The 24,729-nt window shown below is 50.5% G+C and overlaps 2 protein-coding genes across 17 annotated transcripts in view; one reads left to right on the plus strand and one right to left on the minus strand.

Moving 5' to 3' along the window:
- The first annotated feature begins 7,211 nt into the window (after nt 1-7,211).
- Nucleotides 7,212-12,493, plus strand: SPAG4 (sperm associated antigen 4). 4 transcript variants are annotated; one of them, XM_016937789.4, is made up of 12 exons: nt 7,212-7,708; nt 8,537-8,641; nt 8,924-8,990; nt 9,183-9,244; nt 9,495-9,538; nt 9,858-9,883; nt 10,020-10,128; nt 10,331-10,406; nt 10,595-10,710; nt 11,027-11,194; nt 12,132-12,221; nt 12,324-12,493. In XM_016937789.4, exons 1-12 carry the CDS (start codon nt 7,405-7,407, stop codon nt 12,468-12,470), a joined length of 1,314 nt encoding a protein of 437 aa, XP_016793278.2. In that variant the 5' UTR covers nt 7,212-7,404; the 3' UTR covers nt 12,471-12,493. The 4 variants fall into 4 exon arrangements, with proteins under 4 accessions (XP_016793278.2, XP_009435380.1, XP_054530657.1 ...); XM_009437105.5 differs by having other exon boundaries at nt 7,235-7,689; XM_054674682.2 differs by lacking the exon at nt 7,212-7,708 and adding an exon at nt 7,845-8,266.
- A 5,006-nt stretch (nt 12,494-17,499) lies between these two features.
- RBM12 (RNA binding motif protein 12) overlaps nt 17,500-24,729 on the minus strand; it is a 39,005-nt gene continuing 31,775 nt past the window's right edge. For 11 of the 13 annotated variants that reach the window (XM_054674210.2, XM_024352001.2, XM_024352000.3 and 8 more), the window contains 15 exons: nt 24,264-24,392; nt 23,986-24,165; nt 23,780-23,854; nt 23,632-23,703; nt 23,414-23,494; nt 23,158-23,247; nt 22,962-23,048; nt 22,738-22,824; nt 22,584-22,643; nt 22,371-22,504; nt 22,211-22,265; nt 21,909-21,960; nt 18,738-18,871; nt 18,023-18,259; nt 17,500-17,837 (listed from right to left, as the gene is read on the minus strand). In XM_054674210.2, coding sequence (XP_054530185.1) covers nt 17,697-17,837; nt 18,023-18,259; nt 18,738-18,871; nt 21,909-21,960; nt 22,211-22,265; nt 22,371-22,504; nt 22,584-22,643; nt 22,738-22,824; nt 22,962-23,048; nt 23,158-23,247; nt 23,414-23,494; nt 23,632-23,703; nt 23,780-23,854; nt 23,986-24,165; nt 24,264-24,392 — 1,614 coding nt within the window. In that variant the 3' untranslated portion in view covers nt 17,500-17,696. The remainder of the gene's footprint in view (nt 17,838-18,022; nt 18,260-18,737; nt 18,872-21,908; nt 21,961-22,210; nt 22,266-22,370; nt 22,505-22,583; nt 22,644-22,737; nt 22,825-22,961; nt 23,049-23,157; nt 23,248-23,413; nt 23,495-23,631; nt 23,704-23,779; nt 23,855-23,985; nt 24,166-24,263; nt 24,393-24,729) is intronic. The other 2 variants (XM_063802402.1, XM_024352002.3) reach the window with 1 other exon arrangement.

Here is a 24,729-nt window from a genome sequence, read left to right on the forward strand (position 1 = left end):
TCTCCTGCCTCAGCCTCCCAAGTAGCTGGGATTACAGGCATATGCCACCACGCCTGGCTACTTTTTGTATTTTTTTAGTTGAGACGGGGTTTCACCATATTGGCCAGGCTAGTCTCAAACTCCTGACCTTGTGATCCGCCTGCCTCGGCCTTCCAAAGTCCTGGGATTACAGGCATGACTCATTGCGCCCTGGCTAATTTTTGCATTTTTAAGTAGAGACAGGGTGTCACCATGTTGGCCAGGCTGGTCTCAAATTCCTGACCTTCAGTGATCTGCCCATCTCAGCCTCCCAAAGTGCTGGGATTACAGGAGTGAGCCACCACACCCAGCCCCTTCCTTTCTTTCTTTTTCCTTTTTTTAAGGCAGGGTCTCACTCAGTTACCTAGGCTGAAGTTCAGTGGTGCAATCAAGGCTCACTGCAGCCTCAATCTCCCAGGCTCAGCCTCCCAAGTAGCTGGAACTACAGGCATGTGCCAGTGGGCCTGGCTAATTTTTGTATTTTTTGTAGTGATGGGGTTTTGCCATGTTGCTCAAACTGGTCTCAAATTGCTGGCCTCAAGTGGTCCTCCCACCTCGGACTCTCAAAGTGCTGGGATTACAGACGTGAGCCACTACACCTGGCCTCATGTTGTTTCTTGTTCATCTTCCTGTTCTCAGTGCCCAGATCAGGGTTTGGCACATGGTAGACCCTTAAAACACTGAACAAATGGATGAACTAATAAATGAATCCCTTAGCCCTCAGAAGTAGTGCTGTAGGCATTCAACACACTTATTGAATTAAAAAGTGATTAAATGTGTGTTCCTAGCTTGCAACATAGTAAGCATTCAGCTGGAAGCCAGGTGTCCTTAACTTGGGGTCCTAGGATCCTAGTGGGACCATAGAATGGCTCCATGGAGGCTGCAAATCTTTGAAATTTTCTGCAAAATATTGGGCATGTGTACACTTTTGTGGACTAAGAGCTCATCACTTAGGTTAATAACCCTAAAACAGATGTACAATACTTTTGCTGAGTGAAGTCATGAATGTATCTTGCAATCTGAACCCATAATATGTGAAAGTATGTATTCACTGGAGTTCACAGCCAGGCCCTTTAATTATATACCTATATAAATTTTTTTTTTTTTCAGAAAGGGTCTTGCTCTGTCACCCAGGCTGGAGTGCAGTGGCACAATTACAGCTCACTACAGCCTCAATTTCCCAGGCTTAAGTGATATTCCTGACTCAGCCTCCCTAGTAGCTGGGTCTACAGGCTCATGCAATCACACCAGCTAGTTTTTTTAAGAGGTGGGGTCTCACTATGTTGCCCAGGCCGGTCTCCTGGGCTCTAGCAATCCTCCTTCCTTGGCCTCCCAAAGTGCTGGGATTACAGGCATGATCTACCATGTCCTGCACCTTCTATTTGCAGGACTTGTGCTATGGCACCCTGCAGGGTGTGCAGCCAGAGAGAGGGGAATCACATGTGTCTGTCTTCCAGTAACTTCATGACTCCAATAACTAACACAGCCTAGAAAGACTGGAATTACCCTGAGAGCAGAAAGGGTCAGGGCCCAGGAGCTCAGAGGAGGGAGACCAGAGGCGCTTCCCCAAAAAAGGAATGTTTAAAATGGGTTTAGGCTCCCGGGAGGCGGAGCTTGCAGTGAGCCGAGATTGTGCCACTGCCCTCCAACCTGAGTGACAGAGCGAGACACTGTCTCAAAAAATAAAAATAAAAATAAAAATAAAAAATGGGTTTAGGCTCAGCACAGTGGCTCATGCCTGTTGGGAGCCCAAGACAGGAGGATTGCTTGAGCCCAGGAGGTCGAGGCTGCAGTAAACTGTAATCATGCCACTCCACTCCAGCCTAGGCTATTAATAGAGCAAAACACTGTCTCAAAAAAAAAAAATTTTTTTTAAAAGAAAAGAAAGCAGCCGGGCATGGTGGCTCACTGCTGTAATCCCAGCACTTTGGGAGGCCAAGGCAGGTGGATCACAAGGCCAAGAGTTCAAGACATCCTGGCCAACATGGTGAAACCCCGTCTCTACTAAAAACAGAAAAATTAGCCGGGCATGGTGGTGTGCACCTGTAATCTCAGCTACTCAGAAGGCTAGGGCAGGAGAATCACTTGAACCCAGGAGGCAGAAGTTGCAGTGAAGCAAGATCAGGCCATTGCATTCCAGCCTGGGCCAACAGAGCGAGACTCCACCTCAAAAGAAAAGAAAATTGTCTTAGAGCAGTAGTCCCCAACCTTTTTGGGCACCAGTGACCAGGGACCGGTTTCGTGGAAGACAATTTTTCCATGGACAGGGTGGGGGGCAGGGGTGGCGGGTGGAGAGGATGGTTTGGAGATTAAACTGTTCCACTTCAGATCATTAGGCATTAGATTCTCATAAGGAGCACACAACCTAGATCCCTCACATGCATGGTTACCAATAGGGCTCGCGCTCCTGTGAGAATCTAATGCTGCTGCTGATCTGACAGGAGGCGGAGCTCAGGTGGTGATGCTCCCTTACCCACTGCTCACCTCCTGCTGTGCATCCTGGTTCCTAACAGGCCATGGACTGGTACCAGTCCATGGCCTGGGGGTTGGGAACCCCTGGCTCAAAGGACAGGAGCTAGGAGCAAAGACAGAAACCCAGGCAGTGGGAAGAAATGCTGAACGTGTTCTGGGCCATGTAATGTGTACAGTTTGGCCTGAACACAAGGAATGTACTGGGCGGCGGCAGCAGCAGCAGCAGATAAGATTAGACAGTCAGAGGAGCTGGGTCTTGCTGTGTGACCTTGAGCCAGTCATGGTCCCTTCTTGTGCTTCAGCTTTTCCGTCTCAGTACTGGGTTGGAAAGCCCTGTTCTGCCTATTTCTCCATTGTTGTTGTTTTGAGATGGAGTCTCACTCTGTTACCCAGGTTGGAGTGCAGTGGTGTGATCTTGGCTCACTGCAACCTCCACCTCCCGGGTTCAAGCGATTATCCTGCCTCAGCCTCCCGAGTAGCTGGGATTAATAGATGCGCACCACCATACCTGGCTAATGTTTTTATTTTTAGTAGAGATGGGGTTTCACCATGTTGGCCAGGCTGGTCTTGAACTCCTGACCTCAGCTGATCCGCCCTTCTAGGCCTCCCAAAGTGCTGGGATTACAGAAGTGAGCCACTGCACCTGGCCAGTTGTTATGTATTCAAATGAGTTTGAGGGTCTAAACCACATCAGACAAGAGGGACAGGCTATTCTGTTTTTTAAAAAGGCCCAGATTAGACCTGAAACCCTCAGATGCTGGAGGAAGGCTTCACCTTCCCACAGTCTTTTTTTTTTTTTAAGACAGTGTCAGCCAGGCACAGTGGCTCATGCCTGTAATCCCAGGACTTTGGGAGGCTGAGGAAGGCGGGTCAAGAGGTCAGGAGATCGAGACCATCCTGGCTAACATGGTGAAACCCGATCTCTACTGAAAATACAAAAAATTAGCCGGGCTTGGTGGTGGGCACCTGTAGTCCTAGCTACTCGGGAAGCTGAGGCAGGAGAATGGTGTGAACCTGGGAGGTGGAGCTTGCAGTGAGCCAACATCGTGCCACTGCACTCCAGCCTGGGTGACAGAGCAAGACTCCCTCTCAAAAAAAAAAAAAAGACTGTCTTACTCTGTTGCCCAGGCTGGAGTACAGTGGTGCGATCTCAGCTCACTGCAACATCCGCTTCCTAGGTTCAACCAATTCCCTAACTCACCCTCCCCAGTAGTTGGGACGACAGGTGTGCACCACCACGCCTGGCTAATTTTTGTATTTTTAGTACAGAGACAGGATTTCACCATGTTGGTCAGGCTGGTCTTGAACTCCTGATCTTGTGAGCCTGCCTCAGCCTCCCAAAGTGCTGGGATTACAGGCGTGAGCCACTGTGCCCGGCTCACCTCTATTAAAAGGACCCAAAGGAGTTAACGGACAGAAAACGTGGCAGAGGCAGAGATGGGGTGGTATGGACCAGAATTTGTAGTTTGCAGTGATTTCGCCTTCCTCTCCCTTCTTCCGTGTGGGCCCTGTGGCACCTAATGAAGCAAGGTATTGAGATCATCCCTCTGGAGCCTGGCATGGGCATCTCCCCTCTGGGCTAGAACATAGCTTAACAGATTGTCCGTGTGCCTCAACCCCTCAAAAACTGCCACTTCCAGTTCCTAACATTCTTGTTTTGTTTTGAGACGAAGTCTTGCTCTGTCACCCAGGCTGGAGTGCAGTGGTGCGATCCCAGCTCACTGTGACCTCCGCCTCCCAGGTTCAAGCGATTCTTCTGCCTCAGCCTCCCAAGTAGTTGGAACTACAGGCACATGCCACCACACCCAGCTAATTTTTGTATTTTTAGTAGACATGGGGTTTCACCATATTGGCCAGGTTGGTCTTGAACTCTTGACCTCAAGTGATCCACTGCCTGGGTCTCACAAAGTGCTGGGAGTACAGGCGTGAGCCCTCATGCCCGGCCCCAGTTCCTAACATTCTAAGGAAGTTGTGAGATGGCAGTTAAGAGGACTGCACTCGAGGGCAGGATTTGGGAATTCTAATGTGATGCAGTGTTATTCCTCTACCTGGACCTGTTTGCCTAGCTGTGCAACTTGTGCATGACATACTGCATTGTCTTTCAAAATGTGGTTGTTGTTTTTCTTTTTTCTTTTTTTTTTTTGAGACAGAGTCTCACTCTGTGGCTCAGGCTGGAGTGCAGTGGCACAATCTTGGCTCACTGCAACCTCTGCCTTCTGGGATCAAGTGATTCTCCCGCCTCAGCCTCCCAAGTAGCTGGGACTACAGGCACGGTCCACCACGCCCGGCTAATTTTTGTATTTTTAGTAGAGATGGGGTTTCACCATGTTGGCCAGGCTGGTCTCAAACTCCTCACATCAGGTGATTCGCCCACCTCAACCTCTCAAAGTGCTGGGATTGCAGGCGTGAGCCACCAAGCCTGGCCCCAAAATGTGGTCTTTAACCAGGATCACAAATGTGGTTGTTAAAAATGCACACTCCAGCCGGGCACAGTGGCTCATACCTGTAATCCCAGCACTTTGGGAGGCCGAGGTCGGCGGATCACCTGAGGTCCCGAGTTCAAGACCACTCTAGCCAACATAGTGCAACCCCGTCTCTACTAAAAATACAAAAAAAAAAAAAAAAAAAAAGTTAGCCAGGTGTGGTGGCACATGCCTGTAATCCCAGCTATTTTGGAGGCTGAGGCGGGATAATTGCTTGAACCCAGGAGGCAGAGGTTGCAGTGAGCCGAGATCGTACCATTGTATTCCAGCCTGGCCACAGAGCAAGACTCTGTCTAAAAAATAAACAAAAACAAAACAAAAGCACATTCCTGGGCCAACTCAGAAATTCTGCAGTATCTGCAGTAGAATCACAAGGTGTGCCTGGGAAGCTGAATTTCTATAAGCTGCACTGATATTCTGTTACATAGCAAGAGTTTGGGGACCTCTAGTCTTCTGGCTGTGACCATCTGATTCCTCATTCTTTCCTCCATGGCTCAGGTGTGCAGCCTGAGTGTGGGTATGACGATTGGTGGGTGCTGAATTCTCAACCCACAGACCCCTGGGAAACACGGGTCTGGAGGAGGGACCCACAGATCCTGAATGAGCTCTCTGACCTGATGTCTAGGATGAGAGGAGGGGGCCGAAGGGCTTGCAGAGCAAAGGGGACTAAGTATTTAGAAGTGCCCTGAGTGATGCCCTGCTCCTTCTTAACATTCATTATTTGCAAATATTTGAGCACCTACTACATGCTAGGCTTATCTAGGTGCTGGAGGATACAGTAGTGAATGAAAATCTGTGCCCTGATTAAGTTTATGTTCTAGTGGGCATGGCAGGCAATAAGGAAATAAATAAATGGGCCAGGCATGGTGGCTCACATCTGTAATCCCAGCACTTTGGGAGGCAGAAGTGGGTGGATCACTCAAGCTCAGGAGTTGAAGACCAGCCTGGGCAACATAGCGAGACCCCATCTCTACAAAAAATACAAAAATTAGCTGGGTGTGGTGGCGCAAGCCTGTAGTCCCAGCTACTCGGGAGGCTGAGGCGGGAGGATTGCTTGAGGCCGGGAGATGGAGGTTGCAGTGAGCTGAGATCATGCCACTGCACTCCAGCCTGGGCAACAGAGCGAGACTCCATCTCAAAAAAAGAGAGAAATGAAATATATAGCATGTTAGTGACACGTGCTGAGGAGAAAAACAAAACAGGGAAGGGGGATAGAAACTGGTATTTGCTAAGTGCAATTTTAGATGGGGTTTTCTAGGAAGTGCTGTGACGTCATCACTTGCTTTAAAAGAGGCCAGGCACAGTAGCTGACTCCTGTAATCCCAGCACTTTGGGAGCCCCAGGCAGGCGGATAACCTGAGGTCAGGAGTTCAAGACCAGCCTGGCCAACATGGTAAAACGCCGTCTCTACAAAAATACAAAAATTAGCCAGGCATGATGGCGGGTGTCTGTAATCCCAACTACTCGGGAGGCTGAGGCAGGAGAATCGCTTGAACCCGGGAGGCGGAGGTTGCACTGAGCCGAGATTGCACTACTGCCCTCCAGCCTGGGCGACACAGCAGGACTCTGTCTCAAAAAATAAAAATAAAATAAAAATAAAAATGCTGGGCGCAGTGGCTCATGCCTGTAATCCCAGCACTTTAGGAGGCCGGGGCGGGTGGATCACCTGAGATCGGGAGTTCAAGACCAGCCTGACTAACATGGAGAAACCCCGTCTCTACTAAAAATACAAAATTAGCCAGGCATGGTGGTGCATGTCTGTAATCCCAGCCACTCAGGAGGCTGAGGCGGGAGAATCGCTTGAACCCGGGAGGCGGAGGTTGCAGTGGACCAAGATCGCGCCATTGCACTCCAGCCTGGGCAACAGAATGAGACTCCATCTCAAAAAAAAAAAAAAGAAAGAAAGAAAGAAAAAAAAAAAAACTGTTATAGACTGAGTGCCATTTTAGATGGGGTTTTCTGGGAAGTGCTGTGACATCATCGCTTGCTGTAAAAGAGGCCGGGCGCGGTGGCTGACGCCTGTACTCCCAGCGCTTTGGGAGGCCGAGGCGGGAGGATCGCTTGAGCCTAGGAGTTCGAAGTTACAATGAGCTATGATCAGGCCACTGCACTCCAGCCTGGGCAATGAGAAAGACCCTGTCTCTTAAACAACAACAAAGTCAGAAGGAGAGGCTGCCATGGCTACGGCTCCCGGTGACGTCACGGTCAGCTCCGTGACGCGCGGCCAGGGCAGCCCGCGGAGACCGAGGCTCCTCTGTGACGTCAGCAGCCGGCCGGGACACAGCGGGAGGGCAGGTGCGGCCGCGGGGCCTGCCGACTTCACGCAGGGTCCGTGGGGTCCCCGCGGCGCGCAGCGGCTGAAGGAGGCCCCAGGGCCTTGGCGACCGCAGCGGCGGCTTTAGCGTCAGTGACTAGGCAGCAGGGGGTCAGGATGCGGCGAAGCTCCCGCCCGGGCTCGGCCTCGTCCTCGCGCAAGCACACGCCCAACTTTTTCAGCGAGAACAGCTCAATGAGCATCACCTCGGAGGACAGCAAAGGGCTCCGGTCAGCGGAGCCCGGGCCTGGGGAGCCCGAGGGCAGAAGAGCCCGGGGCCCGAGCTGCGGTGAGCCCGCCTTGAGCGCGGGAGTGCCCGGAGGAACCACATGGGCAGGAAGCTCTCAGCAGAAGCCAGCGCCTCGGAGCCACAACTGGCAGACAGCCTGTGGCGCGGCAACCGTGAGGGGCGGGGCCTCGGGTGCGGGCGGGGTCGACCCCGGGTGAGCCAGTGGAGGGGGCGGGGCCTAAAGGGCGGTGCTGGGCGGGGACGGGGCTAAGATGATATCTGGGCACCTCCTACAAGGTGGGTCCTGTAGGGTAAAGGGATGGTGCTAAATGAGATCCCTTAAGGGGCGGAGCCTCGGTGTCCTGGACGGTTATGGGAAGGGGCGGGGAAAATCTTGTGGTTGGGTGCCACTGAGGGGGCGCGGCCTCAATGTTAGCGTGAGTGGCTCCCAGGACAATTGGGTTCCACCAAGATCTAAGGCTGGGGGCGGGTCATCCGTTTGGGGGAAGGACCAACTCTTTTTTTTTTTTTTTTGCAACGGAGTTTCGCTCCTGTTGCCCATGCCATGCAATGGCATGATCTCGGCTCACCGCAACCTCCGCCTCCCGGGTTCAAACGATTCTCCCGCCTCAGCCTCCCGAGTAGCTGGGATTACAGGCGTGCGCCACCATGCCCGGCCAATTTTTGTGTTTTTAGTAGAGACGGGGTTTCTCCGTGTTAATCAGGCTGGCCTCGAACTCCCGACCTCAGGTGATCCGCCCGCCTCGGCCTCCCAAATCGCTGGGATTACAGGCGTGAGCCACCGCGCCCTGCCAGGAGACCAACTCTTGACCGAGCCTCCCTGAGGGGCGGGGCTTCAGAGGGCGGAGCTGGAGCCGGGATAGGGCTGCGGTGGGACCAAAGCCTGTGAGAGACTTCCCAGCTGTCTGGCTTGTGGACTGAGCAATCTGCGGCCGGGTCTCGAGGGGAAAATAGGTCTGTGGTCCGCAAGGCCCCAATGGAGACCTTGGGTTCCCGCAGAACCGACTGGGTCTCCAGTAGTCTCTGAGGAGCCGCTCGACCTTCTCCCGACCCTGGATCTGAGGCAGGAGATGCCTCCCCCGCGGGTGTTCAAGAGCTTTCTGAGTACGGGCCAGGCCAGCTGCGATCCCCTCTGACCCTCGGGTTCCCCTCTCCGAACTCCAGTTCTCTCTGAGCCCCCGGCCCCCGTTTGAGTATCGAGCCCCTCTCCGAGCCTCAACTCATTCTCCTAGCCCCCATCTAATTATCCTAGCCGACCCTCTCTTCCTGAGCCCCAGGCCCACCCCCGGCCCCTCCCAAGCCCCTTCTGAACCCGGACACCACGCTGGCTGAGCCCCCGCCTCTCCCTGCCGTGGGCCCCTCTCTGACCCTCTGTCCTGGCCTCAGGCCTGCTCTTCCAGGGGCTGAGCGTGTTGTTATCCCTGGCAGGAGACGTGCTGGTCAGCATGTACAGGTCAGAGGAAGGGACGCTGGCGCCCCAGGAGCAGCTCTTTGGAGGGGGTGGGGAGCAGGGCCGGAACCTTGCTGGCGCTTGAGCCGATTCAGATCTGATTGAGTCATGTTGGCAAGAGCTGGGTCTGGGACCCTGGGGTGGGGACTGGAGGGTTGAGCAGGTCGGGGCCTCAGCCTCCCTCCGGTTCCCCAGGGAGGTCTGTTCCATCCGCTTCCTGTTCACGGCTGTGTCGCTGCTGAGCCTCTTTCTGTCAGGTGAGGGGCAGTGAATTCCCTGGAGCCCCTGCCCTGGGTGCTTTGGAGGCAAACCCAGCACGTTTTCTCCTACATCCTCGCTCCTGCAGCTCCTGGCATTCCCCTGCAGAACCCCCTAATTCCCCCTCAGACTCCCACGGTCCTCCCCAGGCTTAACCCCCTCAAGCCTCTTTCCACTGTCCCCCTATGCCGGGGAAACCCATTCTCTTCCTTTTCCTTCTCCTGAGACCCCCTCCCTCTCTTTCTCCAGCATTCTGGCTGGGGCTTCTGTACCTGGTCTCTCCTTTGGAGAATGTGAGTTGGGGAGACTGTCCTGGGGTAGGGGGTTGGCAGGTTGTGAACCCGGAGATTGTGGGGGTCCCCTGGACTGTCGGTCTGCTGGGGTGGGGGTAGTGCCAGAGGCTACAATCCTTAAGAAAGGGCTGGATATAAACAGACTTATGAGGGATTGTGCTTGAGGGTCTCTTGGGGGCTCTGATACTGGGAGGTCAAGGAGGAGTCGAGGAAAGGGGACACAGTCTTCAAAAAGGAAGCCCTGGCCGTTTCCAGGCTGAGGTAGGAGCAAGGACGACCGGAGCTGAGCGGCTCTGTGTTTTGTCCCTTCATCCAACAGGAACCTAAGGAGATGCTGACTCTAAGGTGAAAGAGGGCACCTAGGGTGGGAAATTGGGGGGCTCAAAGTTGCTTCTTTGAGAACCTTGAAGGCGTGGGGGCCTTTGGGAGGTGTCCAGGGGGACAGGGAGCCAACCCCACGGCGCCCACCTCCCACCTCCAGTGAGTACCACGAGCGCGTGCGCTCCCAGGGGCAGCAGCTGCAGCAGCTCCAGGCCGAGCTGGATAAACTCCACAAGGAGGTGTCCACTGTTCGGGCAGCCAACAGCGAGGTGAGCCCCGGCCCACCTTGGAAACCCCTGATGGATCCCTGCTCCCAGGGTCCTGAGACTTAAGCTCCGCCCAGAGCCCTGCGGGATTTCTCCCGGTGCCCACGAAGTCCATCCCAAAGCAACCAGCTCCCAGAGGTCCCGTCCACCTGTAAAAGCAGCCCGCAAGCCTCGCCCCTCCAGGCCTCACCCTCCCTCCTTGCAGAGAGTGGCCAAGCTCGTGTTCCAGAGGCTGAATGAGGATTTTGTGCGGAAGCCCGACTATGCTTTGAGCTCTGTGGGTAAGACCCGGAGACACTGAAAGACAGAGACGCAGACAGGAAAGAGGCCAAGACACTGACACAGACAGACCCATGCACCTGACCGGCCGAAGACAGAGCCTCGGACAGCCCCCACCCGCCCCCCGCCCCCGCGCCCCGACTCCCGGCAAGGCCTGGGAGCCTCTGAGGGTTACTTCTCACTGTTCCAGGAGCCTCCATCGACCTGCAGAAGACATCCCACGATTACGCAGACAGGAACACTGCCTACTTCTGGAATCGCTTCAGCTTCTGGAACTACGCACGGCCGCCCACGGTTATCCTGGAGGTGAGTCTGGAAACATCCCGGGATGGGACCCCGGGCGGGACGCTGGGAAAAGCACCAAAACCCCGCCCTACAGGCGGAGCTTGGCTGAGCCGAGGGCGTGGCGCCAGGCGGAGCCTGGCTTGGCCTGGGTCGGGCTCTGGACGAGCCCGAGGATGGCGTTTAACTCAAGGAGAGACCTGGCATTGCTGGGGACTGGGGCGGGCTGGAGGTGGAGCTCTGGGCGGGTCGATGGATGGGGTCGAGCTGAGGCCCGGGCTGGGGAGCGGCAGCAGTCGCTCTGTCCGACGGTTCCGATGGTCCCTCCGCCCGCCTGCAGCCCCACGTGTTCCCTGGGAATTGCTGGGCTTTTGAAGGCGACCAAGGCCAGGTGGTGATCCAACTGCCGGGCCGAGTGCAGCTGAGCGACATCACTCTGCAGCATCCACCGCCCAGCGTGGAGCACACCGGAGGAGCCAACAGCGCCCCCCGCGATTTCGCGGTCTTTGTGAGTGCGGACGAGGTCAGGAGGTGGGGGATTTTGCCTAGAGAGCCCAAGCAGTCTTGAGAACTGGTGCCGTTATCTGAGTCTTCGCTTGCTCATCTATAAAATGAAGATACTACTATTTGCCTCTCAGAGCTGCTGTAGGTTATAGTCATAACCATATCCAGATATTAGTTATTGCTTGCAAAGCACTTACTCCGTGCCAAGCAGTTTACAGGCATTCTTATTTTGTTGTTGTTTTTGAGACAGAGTCTCGCTCTTGTCACCCAGGCTGCTGGAGTGCAGTGGTGCGATCTCAGCTCACCTGCAACCTCAGCCTCTAGGATTCAAGCGATTCTTGTGCCTCATCCTCCCGAGTAGCTGGAATTACAGGCGTGCGCCACCATGCTCGGCCAATTTTTGTATTTTTAGTAGAGATGGGGTTTCACCATGTTGGCCAGGATGGTCTCAAACTCCTGACCTCAAGTGATCCGCCTTCCTCGGCCTTCTGAAATGCTAGGATTACAGGCATGAGCCACCGTGCCTGCTTTGCACCCACATAACAACCTATGATGTACTGTTATTATCTCCCCCTTTAAAGATGAAGAAAGTAATGCTCAGAGAGGGGAAGTTATTTGTCCAAGGTAACACAACTAACAGTTGGCAGGATTAAATTTAAAACCTGGTTTCTTCCCGGGAGGCGGAGCTTGCAGTGAGCCAAGATCTCACCACTGCACTCCAGCCTGGGTGACAGAGCAACACTCCGTCTCAAAATAAATAAATAAATAAAACCTGGTTTCTTAGAGCCCACATTCTGAATTACAGTATACGACCATCAAAAAATACATGAGAACATGCATATAGCTATTGAATACATAGAAGATCCTCAGCAAAGTTTTCTTCTCCCCTCCCCCCCCACCTGTCCCCCTCATAGTTCCTCCTTTCATTCTTCACCCACCAGGGCCTCCAGGTTTATGATGAAACTGAAGTTTCCTTGGGGAAATTCACCTTCGATGTTGAGAAATCGGAGATTCAGACTTTCCACCTGCAGGTGTGTTTGTCTCTAGGGTGAAGGTGCCAAGGGAGTGGGGCAGTGAGGGATGAATGACCCAGGAGGAGGGCAGCCCTTGGCATGATCCATTTGTCTCCCCAGAATGACCCCCCAGCTGCCTTTCCCAAGGTGAAGATCCAGATTCTAAGCAACTGGGGCCACCCCCGTTTTACGTGCTTGTATCGAGTCCGTGCCCATGGTGTGCGAACCTCAGAGGGGGCAGAGGGCAGTGCACAGGGGCCCCATTAAACATGCTGATTGTTGGAGTAGAATTGAGTTCTGCTGAAGGATACTGGATCAGTGCTTTGGGGGGCTCTGTTGGGAGAGCTCTGGCTGCCGTTGCATCTAAGTATGGAGGGGTTGACTTCCCAATGCACCCTCTTTTCTTGGAGAAGTCTAGATCAAGATCGTAATAGCAGCTCCTGTTTATGGAGTGCCTACCACGTACAAGAAACAGTGCTGTGGACATTACACACATTACCTAACTTCATTCTCACAACCAGAAAGGGAAGCTGCTCAGGTCAGGAAACTTGTTCAATGTCACACAGCTAGTGAAAGGCAGTGACAGAGCAGTACCCAGGCCCACCTTCCTCCAGAGCCAGTCCTCTAACTGCAGAGCTGCAGGCAGCCTGAACCCACCTTTGTGCTCAATTCCCAGCCCCAGTGGGAAAGTCCCCAACTCCTGCTAGGTACAGGTGGAGGGGTAGCTACCCACCTTCTGCAGGCACACACTCAAAAGCTAAGGAGACTTGATAACCTCTAGGAAGCTTCTGAGTCACAGAGCTGATGCAGGCCTGGTAGCCCCTACATAGGTTGTCTTACTGAGACCTGAGTTCCCAACTCTGTGTGAGGCACAGCATAGATGATTTAGTGTTCACCAGTCCCTGCCCTCAAGGAGCCTGACAGGGGAAAGAAGAGACTCCAGGAAACAGTGCATTTACAGATCCAAGAATTCTTCACTCTAAGGGTCAAAAGTGGAATTGCAGGGAAAAAAGATGGAGGAGAAGGCAACAAAGGATTAATGAGTTCTACCTAGGGGTAGGAAAGGAGGACCAGCATGAGCAAAGCAACACGCACAACATGCACCATCTTGGAGGGCAATGTGCAGTATCTAGTAAAATTTTAAATATACCCTTTGATCTAGCACTTCCACTTTTAGGAACAAATTCTTCAGAAACATTCCTGTTAAGTGCACAAAGATACACGTACAAAGATGTTCATTATAGCATTGTTTGAAAAAAACTGGGATTCAAATCTCCATGAATAAGAGACTGGTACGCTCCTACAAAAAAATAAGATGTAGGCATTAACACCTTCCCAATGTGCTCATGCTTTAGAATATACAGACTATTAATAGTGTTTATACTTTTAAGAAGTGAAATTCGGCCTGGTATGGTGTCTCATGCCTGTAGTCCCAGCACTTTGGGAGGCTGAGGGTGGATCATGAGGTCAGGAGATCAAGACCATCCTGGCCAACATGGATACAAAAATTAGCTGGGTGTTGTGGCATGTGCCTGTAGTCCCAGTTACTTGGGAGACTGAGGCAGGAAATCACTTGAATCGGGAGGCAGAGGTTGCAGTGGGCCAAGATCGTGCCACTGCACTCCAGTCTGGCGACAGAGTGAGACTCCGTCTCAAATAAAATAAATAAATAAATAAATAAATAATCTGGGGGATTTTTTTATAATTTGAAGATGAAAAAGACCCCACTGAGTGCTCTCAAGGCCTATTTTTATTTATCAAAGCCTAAGTTTAGAATTATGAACTAATGCAGCTTTTCTGGAGGGCAGTTTCACAACAGGAACCAAAAGCCTTACAACTTTTTGTACTCTTTACTCACAGCAATTCCATTTCTAAGAATGTATCCATAGAATACATAGATGTATTCAAAGGTAATATTTATAAGGAAATTTAACAGTATTGTTTATAAATTGGAAACTTAGTAACCAAGTAGATAAACTGTTATAAAAAATAAGCAGCCAATAGAAATGGTAATATAAGAGAATGTCTGAAGCCACTGAAAGTAATTAATGATATATAGGCCAGGCATGGTGGCTCACGCCTGTAATCCCAGCGCTTTGGGAGGCCCAGGTGGGCGGATCACCTGAGGTTGAGAGTTTGAGACCAGTCTGGCCAACATTGTGAAACCCCATCTCTACTAAAAAAATACAAAAAAATTAGCCGGGCGTGGTGGCAGGCACCTGTAGTCCCAGCTACTCAGGAGGCTGAGGCAGGAGAATTGCTTGAACCCAGGAGGTGGAGCTTGCAGTGAGCCGAGATCGCGCCACTGCACTCCAGCCTGGGCGACAGAGCTAGACTCCATCTCAAAAAACAAAAACAAAAACAAACAAAAATTAGCTGGGCATACTGGTGCGTGCCTGTAATCCCAGCTACTAGGGAGGCTGAGGCAGGAGAATCGCTTGAACCTGGGAGGCAGAGGTTGCAGTGAGCTGAGATCGCACCACCGCACTCTAGCCTGGGCAATAGAGCAAGACTCTATCTAAATGGTAATAATAATAAATGATATATGGATAACTTTTTTAAAAGCAAGTTAAACTGGCATCAATAGTATGTCCATATTAAAAGAATTCTATATGCCAAAGGACACTATAAATAAAAAGACAACCTGGGAAGAAATATTTTCAACATGTGTGAGATGAAGGGGCTAATAACCTTAACAAAATAAAAGCTATAACACATACATGCAGACTATGAATAGGCTATTGAGAAGAACTATAATTTACAAATAACCATATAAGATACCGATCCTTCATATTTAAATAAATTCAAGCTGGGTGTGGTGGCTCACGCCTGTAATTCCAGCACTTTGGGAGGCCGAGGTGAGCAGATCACGAGGTCAGGAGTTTAAGACCAGCCTGACCAATATGGTGAAACCCCGTCTCTACTAAAAATACAAAAATCAGCCGGGCGTGCTGGCGCATGCCTGCAATCCCAGCTACTCAGGAGGCTGAGGCAGGAGAATCACTTGAACCTGGGAGGCGGAGGTTGCAGTGAGCTGAGATTGTGCCACTGCACTCCAGCCTGGGCAACAGAGTGAGACTCCATCACAAAAAAAATAAATAAAATAAAAAATAAAATAAATTCAAACTAAAAATGATTTTTTGCTTCTTTTTTTTACCTGTCAGATTAACAAAAGGTGTAACTTTGACCGTAATTTTTGTTATGAAGAATAATTTGCAATATCTATTAAAATTTTAAATATAACCTTTGATATAGCATTTCCACTTTTAGGAATAAATGTTTCTTCAGAACAAATGTTTCTTCAGAAACATTCCAGTTAAGTGCACAGACATATATGTACAAGGATGTTCATTACAGCATTGGAAGAAACTAAGACTCAAATCTCCATAAATAAGAGATGAGCTAAATAAGGTACACTCCTACAAAAAAAAAAAAAAAAAAAAAAAAAAGATGGCCAGGTGCAGTGGCTTGTGCCTGTAATCCCAGCACTTTGGGAGGCCAAGGTGGGCAGATCACCTGAGGTCTCGAGTTCAAGACCAGCCAACATGGTGAAACCCCATCTCTACTAAAAATACAAAAATTAGCCAGGCATGGTGGTGCGTGCCTGTAGTCCCAGTTACTTGGGAGGTGGAAGCAGGAGAATCGCTTGAACCCAGAAGGCAGAAGTTGCAGTGAGCTGAGATCACGCCATTGCACTCCAGCCTGGGCAATACAGAGAGACTACATCTCAAAAAAAAAAAAAAAAAAAAAAAAAAAGGAATGAAGCAATAGGTTCTGATAGGTAAGACACCAAAATGTATTAAATAAAAAGGTCCAAGTAGTATGTATAAATAGCCCATTGATAAAAATCTATTTTTCAGATCTAGGAAACACAGGGGCCCTTACCTGCTCCACTATTTGTACAATGTGTTTTTGTTTTTTTTTTTTTGAGAGGGAGTCTCGCTTTGTCACCCAGGCAGGAGTGCAGTGGCGCCATCTCAGCTCACTGAAAGCTCCACCTCCTGGGTTCCCGCCATTCTCCTGCCTCAGCCTCCCCAGTAGCTGGGACCACAGGCGCCCGCCACCACGCCTGGCTAATTTTTTATATTTTTTAATAGAGACGGGGTTTCACCCTGTTAGCCAGGATGGTCTCAATCTCCTGACCTTGTGATCTGCCTGCCTCGGCCTCCCAAAGTGCTGGGATTACAGGTGTGAGCCACTGCACCTGGCCTATTTGTACAATATTTATATTTGAAATAACTTCATACTAACAAGCACGTATTTTAAAATTAGAAAAAACAAATTTTAACACATGCTAAAACAGTATATGTAGACAAAAAGTTATGTGCCCAATATGTTTTATCAGGACATGGGAGTTTGAGTGATATTTTTTCTGCACTTAAAATGTTTTTCTTTTCTGAGACAGAGTCTCGCTCTGTAGCTCAGGCTGGGGTGCAGTGGTGCAATACCGGCTCTCTGCATCCTCCGCTTCCTGGGTTCAAGCGATTCTCCTGCCTCAGCCTCCTGAGTAGTTGGAATCATAGGCACCCACCACCACACCAAGCTAATTTCTGTATTTTTAGTAGAGATGGGGTTTCATCATGTTGGCCAGGCTGGTCTTGAACTCCTGACCTCAAATGATCTGCCCTCTTCAGCCTCCCAAAGTGCTGGGATTACAGGCATGAGCCACCACGCCCAGCCAGAATTTTTCTACAATGAATACATGTATTCTCTATTAAGAAAAAATTAGCTGTTAAAAAAATTCAGGATTTTCACTTGTCTTTAGGACCAAAATTACCACTACTCCCTCCCCTCCAGGAAGTCTAACATAGCCTTTGCTCCACCTTAAAACTCATCCATCCTTCTCCTTTTGCTGCTTTTTATGAGGTCTGACACTTTCCATCTTTGTATTCCCAGCCCAGCTCTGCCCTGAGGGAGGGAAGGCGAAGGCTGGGTGTTTAGCTTACTTTCAAACTTTGTATTTCCTTTTCTTGTGTGTGTAATGGGGTCTTGCTATGTTGCCCAGACCTGCTCTGGAACTCCTGAGCTCAAGCAGTCCTCCCACCTCAGCCTCCCAAGCTGAGGACTACAGGTACATGATACCCACCCCTGGCTGTATTTTCAAAAACAGTGAGTCAGTGTCTCTAGAATGAATAGATATCTGCCCAGAAATACTCAACTTTGAGTGGGGCTTTACACCAGAGACATCCTTCACTTAACAACCCCTAAGTAAACAAACTAAGGTGTGGAGAGGGGATGTAAACATTGCTCATAGCAGCCTCCTACCTAAAAACACACAGAGAGTGGTGGCAAAGCATTGGTCTTCACTGGTCTTTATTGAATGAGGGTTGTCAGGAGCAAAGGTGGGATCAAGAGCAGCAAAAGCAGAAACAAGTATAAAAGTATCAAAAAATACAAAGTGCTAGCACTGAGGAGAGTGAGAAGGGTTGGGTTGTGGCCCAGAGGGACCTCTGGGACACAGGATTGAGGACTTGCCACAGCCTCCAAGGGAACCTAGGCCTGGGGGGCCTGTGCAGGATCCTTGGCTGAGGGTGGAAGTGGCTTGAGCGGGGCCCAACCCTGGGCCCTGAAGTATGAGACCAGTTGTGTGGGCACTTCTGCGAGCACGGTCTGTGCCAATGCCTCCCGAGGGGCCTGCCAAGAAAAGGGAAAAGTCAGTGGTGGCCCAGAACAGCTGCCCAAAGTCTGTATTTCATACCCAAGAACCCAACCATACCCCAGGCTTAGAGGAAAAGGTGAGCATCCCTTGGGCCTCAACCCTACTCACATCAGGGAAAGGTGAAAGGGTAAACTCCCAGATCAAATTTGCACCTACTCACATTCTGGAACCGGCGGTAGGGTACAAACTGCACGATGTCGCGGGCAGCAGCCTGCCCAGAACGTGTATGCAGGGGTCCACCATCAGCGTCCAGCTGCTCCATGGCCTCAAAGTCAGCACCACCCACACCCACAATGATCACTGACATGGGCAGGTTCGAGGCACGCACCACAGCCTCACGTGTGGCTTCCACATCGGTCACAGCACCATCAGTCAGCAGCAACAGCACGAAGTATTGCTGGGGACAAGCCCATTCATGTCCTGAAGCAGATCCTCCTCCTAAACCCCTGCAAACACCCCAGCCACACATCCCCACACTCATAAGAAGTCCCTTGTTACAGGCCGGGTGCGATGGCTCACGCCTGTAATCCCAGCACTTTGGGAGGCTAAGGCAGGCGGATCACTTGAGGTCAGGAGTTTGTGACCACCCCAGCCAACATGGTGAAAGCTCATCTCTACTAAAAATATAAAAATTAGCTGGGCATGGTGGCACACGCCTGTAATCCAAGCTACTAGGAAGGCTGAGGCAGGACAATCACTTGAACCCAGGAGGTGGAGGTTGCAGTGAGCTGATATCGCGTCACTGCACTCCAGCCTGGGTGACAGAGCAAGAGTCCATCTCAAAAAAAAAAAAAAAAAAAAAAAAGTCCTTTGTTCCATAACCCTCAAGGAAGCCCTTGATTGTCACCACTGCCACTGCCACCCACGACTCTCACCGAGGCAGTCCCCTGATGTGCAGCCTGGGCTGCAAACCTGGCCACATGGTTGATGATGGGTGCAAAGTTGGTAGGGCCATAGAGGCGAACTTGGGGCAGGGCTTGGCGATAGGCATCCACAATGCCCTGGATGCCTGCAGAGGAGAGCAAGAAATACCGTAAAATCCTGGACCTCTCAGGACTACACCAGTCCTGAAATCACCCCATCCCAGCCCAGGAGATCTCGGAACCTGGGTGCATTTCATTCATTCACCCTTGTAAACCAGGGTACTTAACTGTCTCCTACACATGAGGAAACTAAGGTTCAAAGAGAGGAGGGGACTTGCCCTAAATCACAGCCTGAATTAACACCCAGATGAGAGGGATTCTCCTGGACAAATCCAGGAGAGTTTGAGCATCAGATTATAACCTATTTAATAATGATCCATTTGATACAATAAGGATCCGTACTATGGATTAATTACTGAGGGAGAAGGGAAAGCTCCTAATAAATGTAAAAGGAAGAATTACACAATCATTTGACAATCACAGAAATGACTGATTCAGGCAAGAATCATCAATGGATGTTAAAACTAGAGAGTATAGCCAGGCACAGTGGCATGTGCCTGTAGTCCCAGCTACTCACGAGGCTGAGGTGGGAGGACTGCTTGAGCCCAGGGGTTCAAGGCCAGCTTAGGCAACATAGTGAGACCCCCGTCACTTAAAAAATAAAAAACTAAGGCCGGGCGCAGTGGCTCAGGCCTGTAATCCCAGCACTTTGGGAGGCTGAGGCGGGCGGATCACAAGGTCAGGAGATTGAGACCATCCTGGCCAACATGGTGAAACCCCGTCTCTACTAAAAATACAAAAAAAAAAATTAGCCGGGCATGGTGGTGGGCGCCTGTAGTCCCAGCTACTCGGGAGGCTGAGGCAGGAGAATGGCATGAACCCGGGAGGTGGAGCTTGCAGTGAGCCAAGATCGCGCCACCGCATTCCAGCCTGGGTGACAGAGCAAGACTCCATCTCAAAAAATAAAAAATAAAAAATAAATTAAAAAAAAAAACTAGAGGGGAATGTTGATGTGTGTGTGATGGGTATTTGTATAGTCTCTTCCCAGAATATACTTACTAAATAGAAAGGAGAAAATAGTACTTGTATAGTGGAGAAACCTGGTAGATCTTACCTTAACTAAGTGACCAAAGTTAACATGACTGGTAATAGGACAAATCAACATCATGTTCCTCTGAATATGATGCACTGAGAATATACAGCATCACTTTGGTGGTATTCCTGCCAAAAATGTACAACCTGAATCTAATCCTGAGGATTTATCAGGTAAACCCAAACTGAGGGACATTCTAGAAAATATCTGGCCTATACTGTTTATATCATGAAATGTGAATGTCATGAAAGGCAAGAAGTCTTCCATATAAAAAGATATGTGCTAACTGAACGCAATGTGTGATCTGAGATTTTCTTTTGCTGTAAAAGACATTAGGACAATTGGCAAAATCTGAATAAATGCTATAGGCTGGATAATAGCATAGATGTTCATTTCCTGATTTTGAGGATTGGTCTGTGATAATGTAAGAAAGAGTCTTTGATTTTAGGAGATACTGAAGTACTCAGAGGTAAAAAGCCAGGTGGATAATGATGGGTACAAAGCTGGTAGGGCCATAGAGGCAAACCTGAGGCAGGGCTATTCACTACAGCATTCTCCAACACACATATACATGTGTGTACATACATAAACACATATTTTTAATCTTTTTTCCCTTGAAATGTGTGAATGTGTGTGTATATGTATACATGTGTACACACACACACACACATATACACACACATACACACTGTATACATGTATGAGAAAAGAGAAAACAAATGTGGTAAAATGTTATGTTAGGGTAATTGGGATAAAGGTGAAGAGCCCCTGTGAACTCAGGCCCTGACCCCTGAGTTCCAAGGGACTGAGCTCCTATGACTATTCTTGCAACTTTTCTCTAAGTCTGAACTTATGTTGAAATACAAAATTAAAATTTTAAAACCCAGATCAGATCAGGTCAGGTCAGATTTTCCACTTCAGCTTGTGCCCACTTGGGGGTACTGGGGAGTCAAAAGGTTTGGCCCTAAACAAAAGGGCTTGGTGGACTCTGGCAAAATGCACCCTGCAAGGAGGTAAACAAGGCTTCCACTGATGCTCAAATAAGTACCTGTTAGCTTCTAGGCAAAGATAATAACGATAATATAACAGATACCATTTTTCGGAGAACACTTAATAAGTACCAGGCTTACTGCTTTACTTGTATCCTCTCCTTGAGTACTCAATTTCCTATGTCTAGTCTTATGAAACCAAAGCACACAGAGATTAAGCAACCTGCCCCAAGTCATGTGGCATAATTTTTTTTTTTTTTTTTTTTTTTTTTTGAGATAGGTTCTCACTCTATCACCCAGGCTGGAGTATAGTGGCATGATCATGATCATGGCTCACCACAACCTCAACCTCCTGGGCTCAGGTGATCCTCCCACCTCAGCCTCCTGAGTAGCTAGAACTATAGACGCCTGCCATCATGCTTGGCTAATTTTTGTAATTTTAGTAGAGATGGGGTTTTGCCATGTTTCCCAAGCTAGTCTCAAATTCCTGGGCTCAAGCGATCCACCCACCTTGGCCTCGCAACTGAGTGCTAGGATTACGGGCGTGAGCCACCACTCCTGGCCTGGCATGATGATTTGATTCCAGAGGCCTAGCTCTAAAATCCACCCTCTGGGTCAGGCGCTGTGGCTCAATACCTGTAATCCCAGCACTTTGGGAGGCCAAGGCAGGTGAATCACCTGAGATCAGGAATTCAAGACCACCCTGGCCAACATGGCAAAACCCCGTCTCTACTAAACATACAAAAATTAGCCAGGCATGGTGGCAAGCGACTGTAGTCCCAGCTACTTGGGAGGCTGAGGCAGAAGAATTGCTCGAACCCAGTAGGCAGAGGTTGCAAGTGAGCCAAGATTGCGCCACCGCACTCCAGCCTGGGTGACAGACCAAGACTCTTTCTCAAAAAATAAATTAAACTAAAATTAAATAAAATCCACCCTCTGGACAACGAAGGCAGGTATCTGCCCCCACTCTCCCTTTTACTCATGCAGGCTTGCCCCTCTTTGTGTGGACAGACCTGCCTCAGGGTGGATGGGGAAACTTACCTGCACAGTAGGGGTTACTGGGGTTGAAATTCAAGGCAAATTCATGCGAGACCTGGAGACAAGAATGAAAATGAGGTTCTTTCCCCATGACCTCTGCTAAGAATGAAAAAGGACACTGGAGTGTGCCAAGATTCCTATAGGAGCTATGGAGTCCTGAGCACTTGCTGTCTACGTGCCTGCAGGAATCCATCCCTGCATCTCCTCTTAAAGCTGAGTGCCAAGTAGCAAGTAAATTTACCACATCCCCCAAAATCAGGACCCTGAAACTGAAAACAGGAGTGGCAGAAAGAGAGGGAGCTCACCTGCCAGTCAGGGGGAACCTGGGCCCCAAATCCAAATGCAGGGAACAGCTTGTCTCTGTGGGAGGACAGTGTATTGGGCAAGAGGCAGTGAGGGGACTGTAAGCTCAGAGGCTGAAGCATCTGCAGGGAGCGGGTATAGCCCAGAGAAGCAGGTACTCACGAGTCATAGTCCTGAACCACGCTGCCCACACTCCACAGTGCCATCAGGTACTCATTGACCCCTGCTGGACTCAGGTAGTGTAGGGAGTCAGGTGAGGAGGGGTCTCCATTGGAGCCAGTGAAGTCCACGCCCACCTGGGAGGAGGTGAGGAAGGCAGCTAAAGGCCACCCTGAGCCCCAGACCTGTTCTCTTGCCCTTGGTAAAGTAACTTACAGTGAAGTTGATCTGACAGCCTCCCATCACATAGTCCAGAAAGGAGTACTCTGTTTCTACCTGCAAATGAAACCAGGGTCATGCCTGGGGTGATAGCAGTTGGTGTCATGGAGCTCAGGAATCAGAGCCTTGGTTACATGGGCTTTTGTCTCACCCGACAAATCTTGACACGGATAGTTCCAGAGTTCTTGTAGCTTTTCTTTTTCTGCTGCTTCTCAGGGTGGATGCATTCAAACTCAGCCTGGTGAGGACAGAAAAATTAGGGTAGGAAATTCTCAGAGCATCAGTCAAGGACTCGAGCTGCCTTCTCCTTCCTCTCTCCCACAAGCTTCAGCTATCTAGGCCCATTTCCACACCCCTGGCAAGACCAGCACTCACCGGGACTGCCTGCAGCTGGGCCAAGCTGGTGTGGAAGGTACCGATGAGATCATGTGACCCGTCACTGTCATAATCGGAGCATCGCACCTGAGGGAAAGGTGTGTGTGGACATAAACAAGCCAGGTGGCAGATGAGAATAAGTCCCTCCCCAGGTTCTCTTCTCCAGCGCAGTCCACTTAGGGGGCAAGCTCCTCACCTGGATGGGTGTGCTGGGGTTCCCACCACAGAAATGCTGAACGGGGACTGAGAAACGCTTCCATGTAGGGTTCAGGTTGTTCTTGATGACCTGAAGGTGGAGGCCAAGGCCTCCAGTGAGCTCTGGCATGGCCCTTGAGGAGCTGCCACACTTCTCTACCCACCTGCAGTCTCTTTCTGAGTTCCAAACCTTGCTAGTCACAGGCCCCAGGAGATTATCTCCTACCCCAGCCCACCCAATCCCAGGGGTCTCATACCTCAGATCTGTACACCAGGTGCCATTTCCCATCACCCTGGCGGAAGAACTCCAGAAATGGATCTGATTTTCCCAGGAAGTCCTGCCAATGCGAGACCCCAGTTACAAGACTCAGGAACAAACAACCACTATGCCATCCCTCTGTCCACACCCCCATCCCCCATACACCATCCTTGGCCCCTTAACTCTTGGATTACCAGGGCCTACTTCCAGACACACCTTCTTATCTAGGTTTCTGGCCTCTACCTCCATGGTTACTACACGATTGTCCTTTAATTCCTGAGCTGAGACCTAGGTAGGGGAGACTACATCACCTCATGAATTCATTGATGTTAAGTCCCTCCCCAACACTTGCTGGGTTCCTTACCGTGATGGTCCCCCGCCCAGCAGGTTTTCCAGGCTTCAGCATCAAGGGGAGAGTCAGTACCTGGCTGGACACAATCTGGGGAAAAGCAGGGAAGGGAGTTTCAGGATAACAGGCAGGGTTAGGTCCTGCTTGCCCCCTACCTCCAGGCAGGCTAGGTTGTCTCACAGACCTGCATCTGAAGGATCCTAATCCCCAGCCCTACATACCTGTCCTAGGGAACACTCAGCACCCCCTAGGAAGTCATCATCCCTCAGCTCTGGCGTCTTGTTGTCTATGTCATAGATTCCAAAGCGTAGCTTCTGGACTGTCTCAAAGCGGTACTCAAGCTGCAGAGTCTTGGAGAACTCAGGGCTTGAGCAGTTCCGCACCCGTTCAGTCCGGCCAAGCTGTGGGCAGAGGCCAGTAAGCATCACAGTCACAGCCTCCACCCCAAAACACAATCCTAGCCTCCCTCCACAACCTTAACCTCCATAATCTGCCTCACCTCAGCCCAGCTGCCCCCTCCCACATCCTGTAAAAGGACGCAGAGTGGGTCAGACTTGGAGCCGATGTCCTTGTCAATGAGATGGTCACAGGAAATGGACAGCTGAACCAAGGTCACGCAGTGGGCCATCTGAGGGAAAAGGAGCTGGGTCAAGCACCAGGGAGCCTTCTCTCCCCTTCCCCGACTACAGGTCCCAGCTTGGGAAGGCCAGCAGGCATCACCCAGGCAGGGCTGAGCATACGTCCACCCCCGTGACACCCAAGGAAGAGAAGGCCTTATAGCCTCCAAACCCCTCCACCCCTAGGTGAGCTCACTGGCACAGAAGATGGCAGATACAACCAACCCTGGTCTGAAGATATTGAAAAGGGGTACTAGCCTCCATCTACAACTCTGACCCCAAACTATCCTCACCCTAAAATTTGTCTTAATCCCAATAGGGCTGTCCAAACCCAGACTCTAATCTTGG

This window comes from Pan troglodytes, chromosome 21, assembly GCF_028858775.2.
Source record: "Pan troglodytes isolate AG18354 chromosome 21, NHGRI_mPanTro3-v2.0_pri, whole genome shotgun sequence".
NCBI classification, from domain to species: domain Eukaryota; kingdom Metazoa; phylum Chordata; class Mammalia; order Primates; family Hominidae; genus Pan; species Pan troglodytes.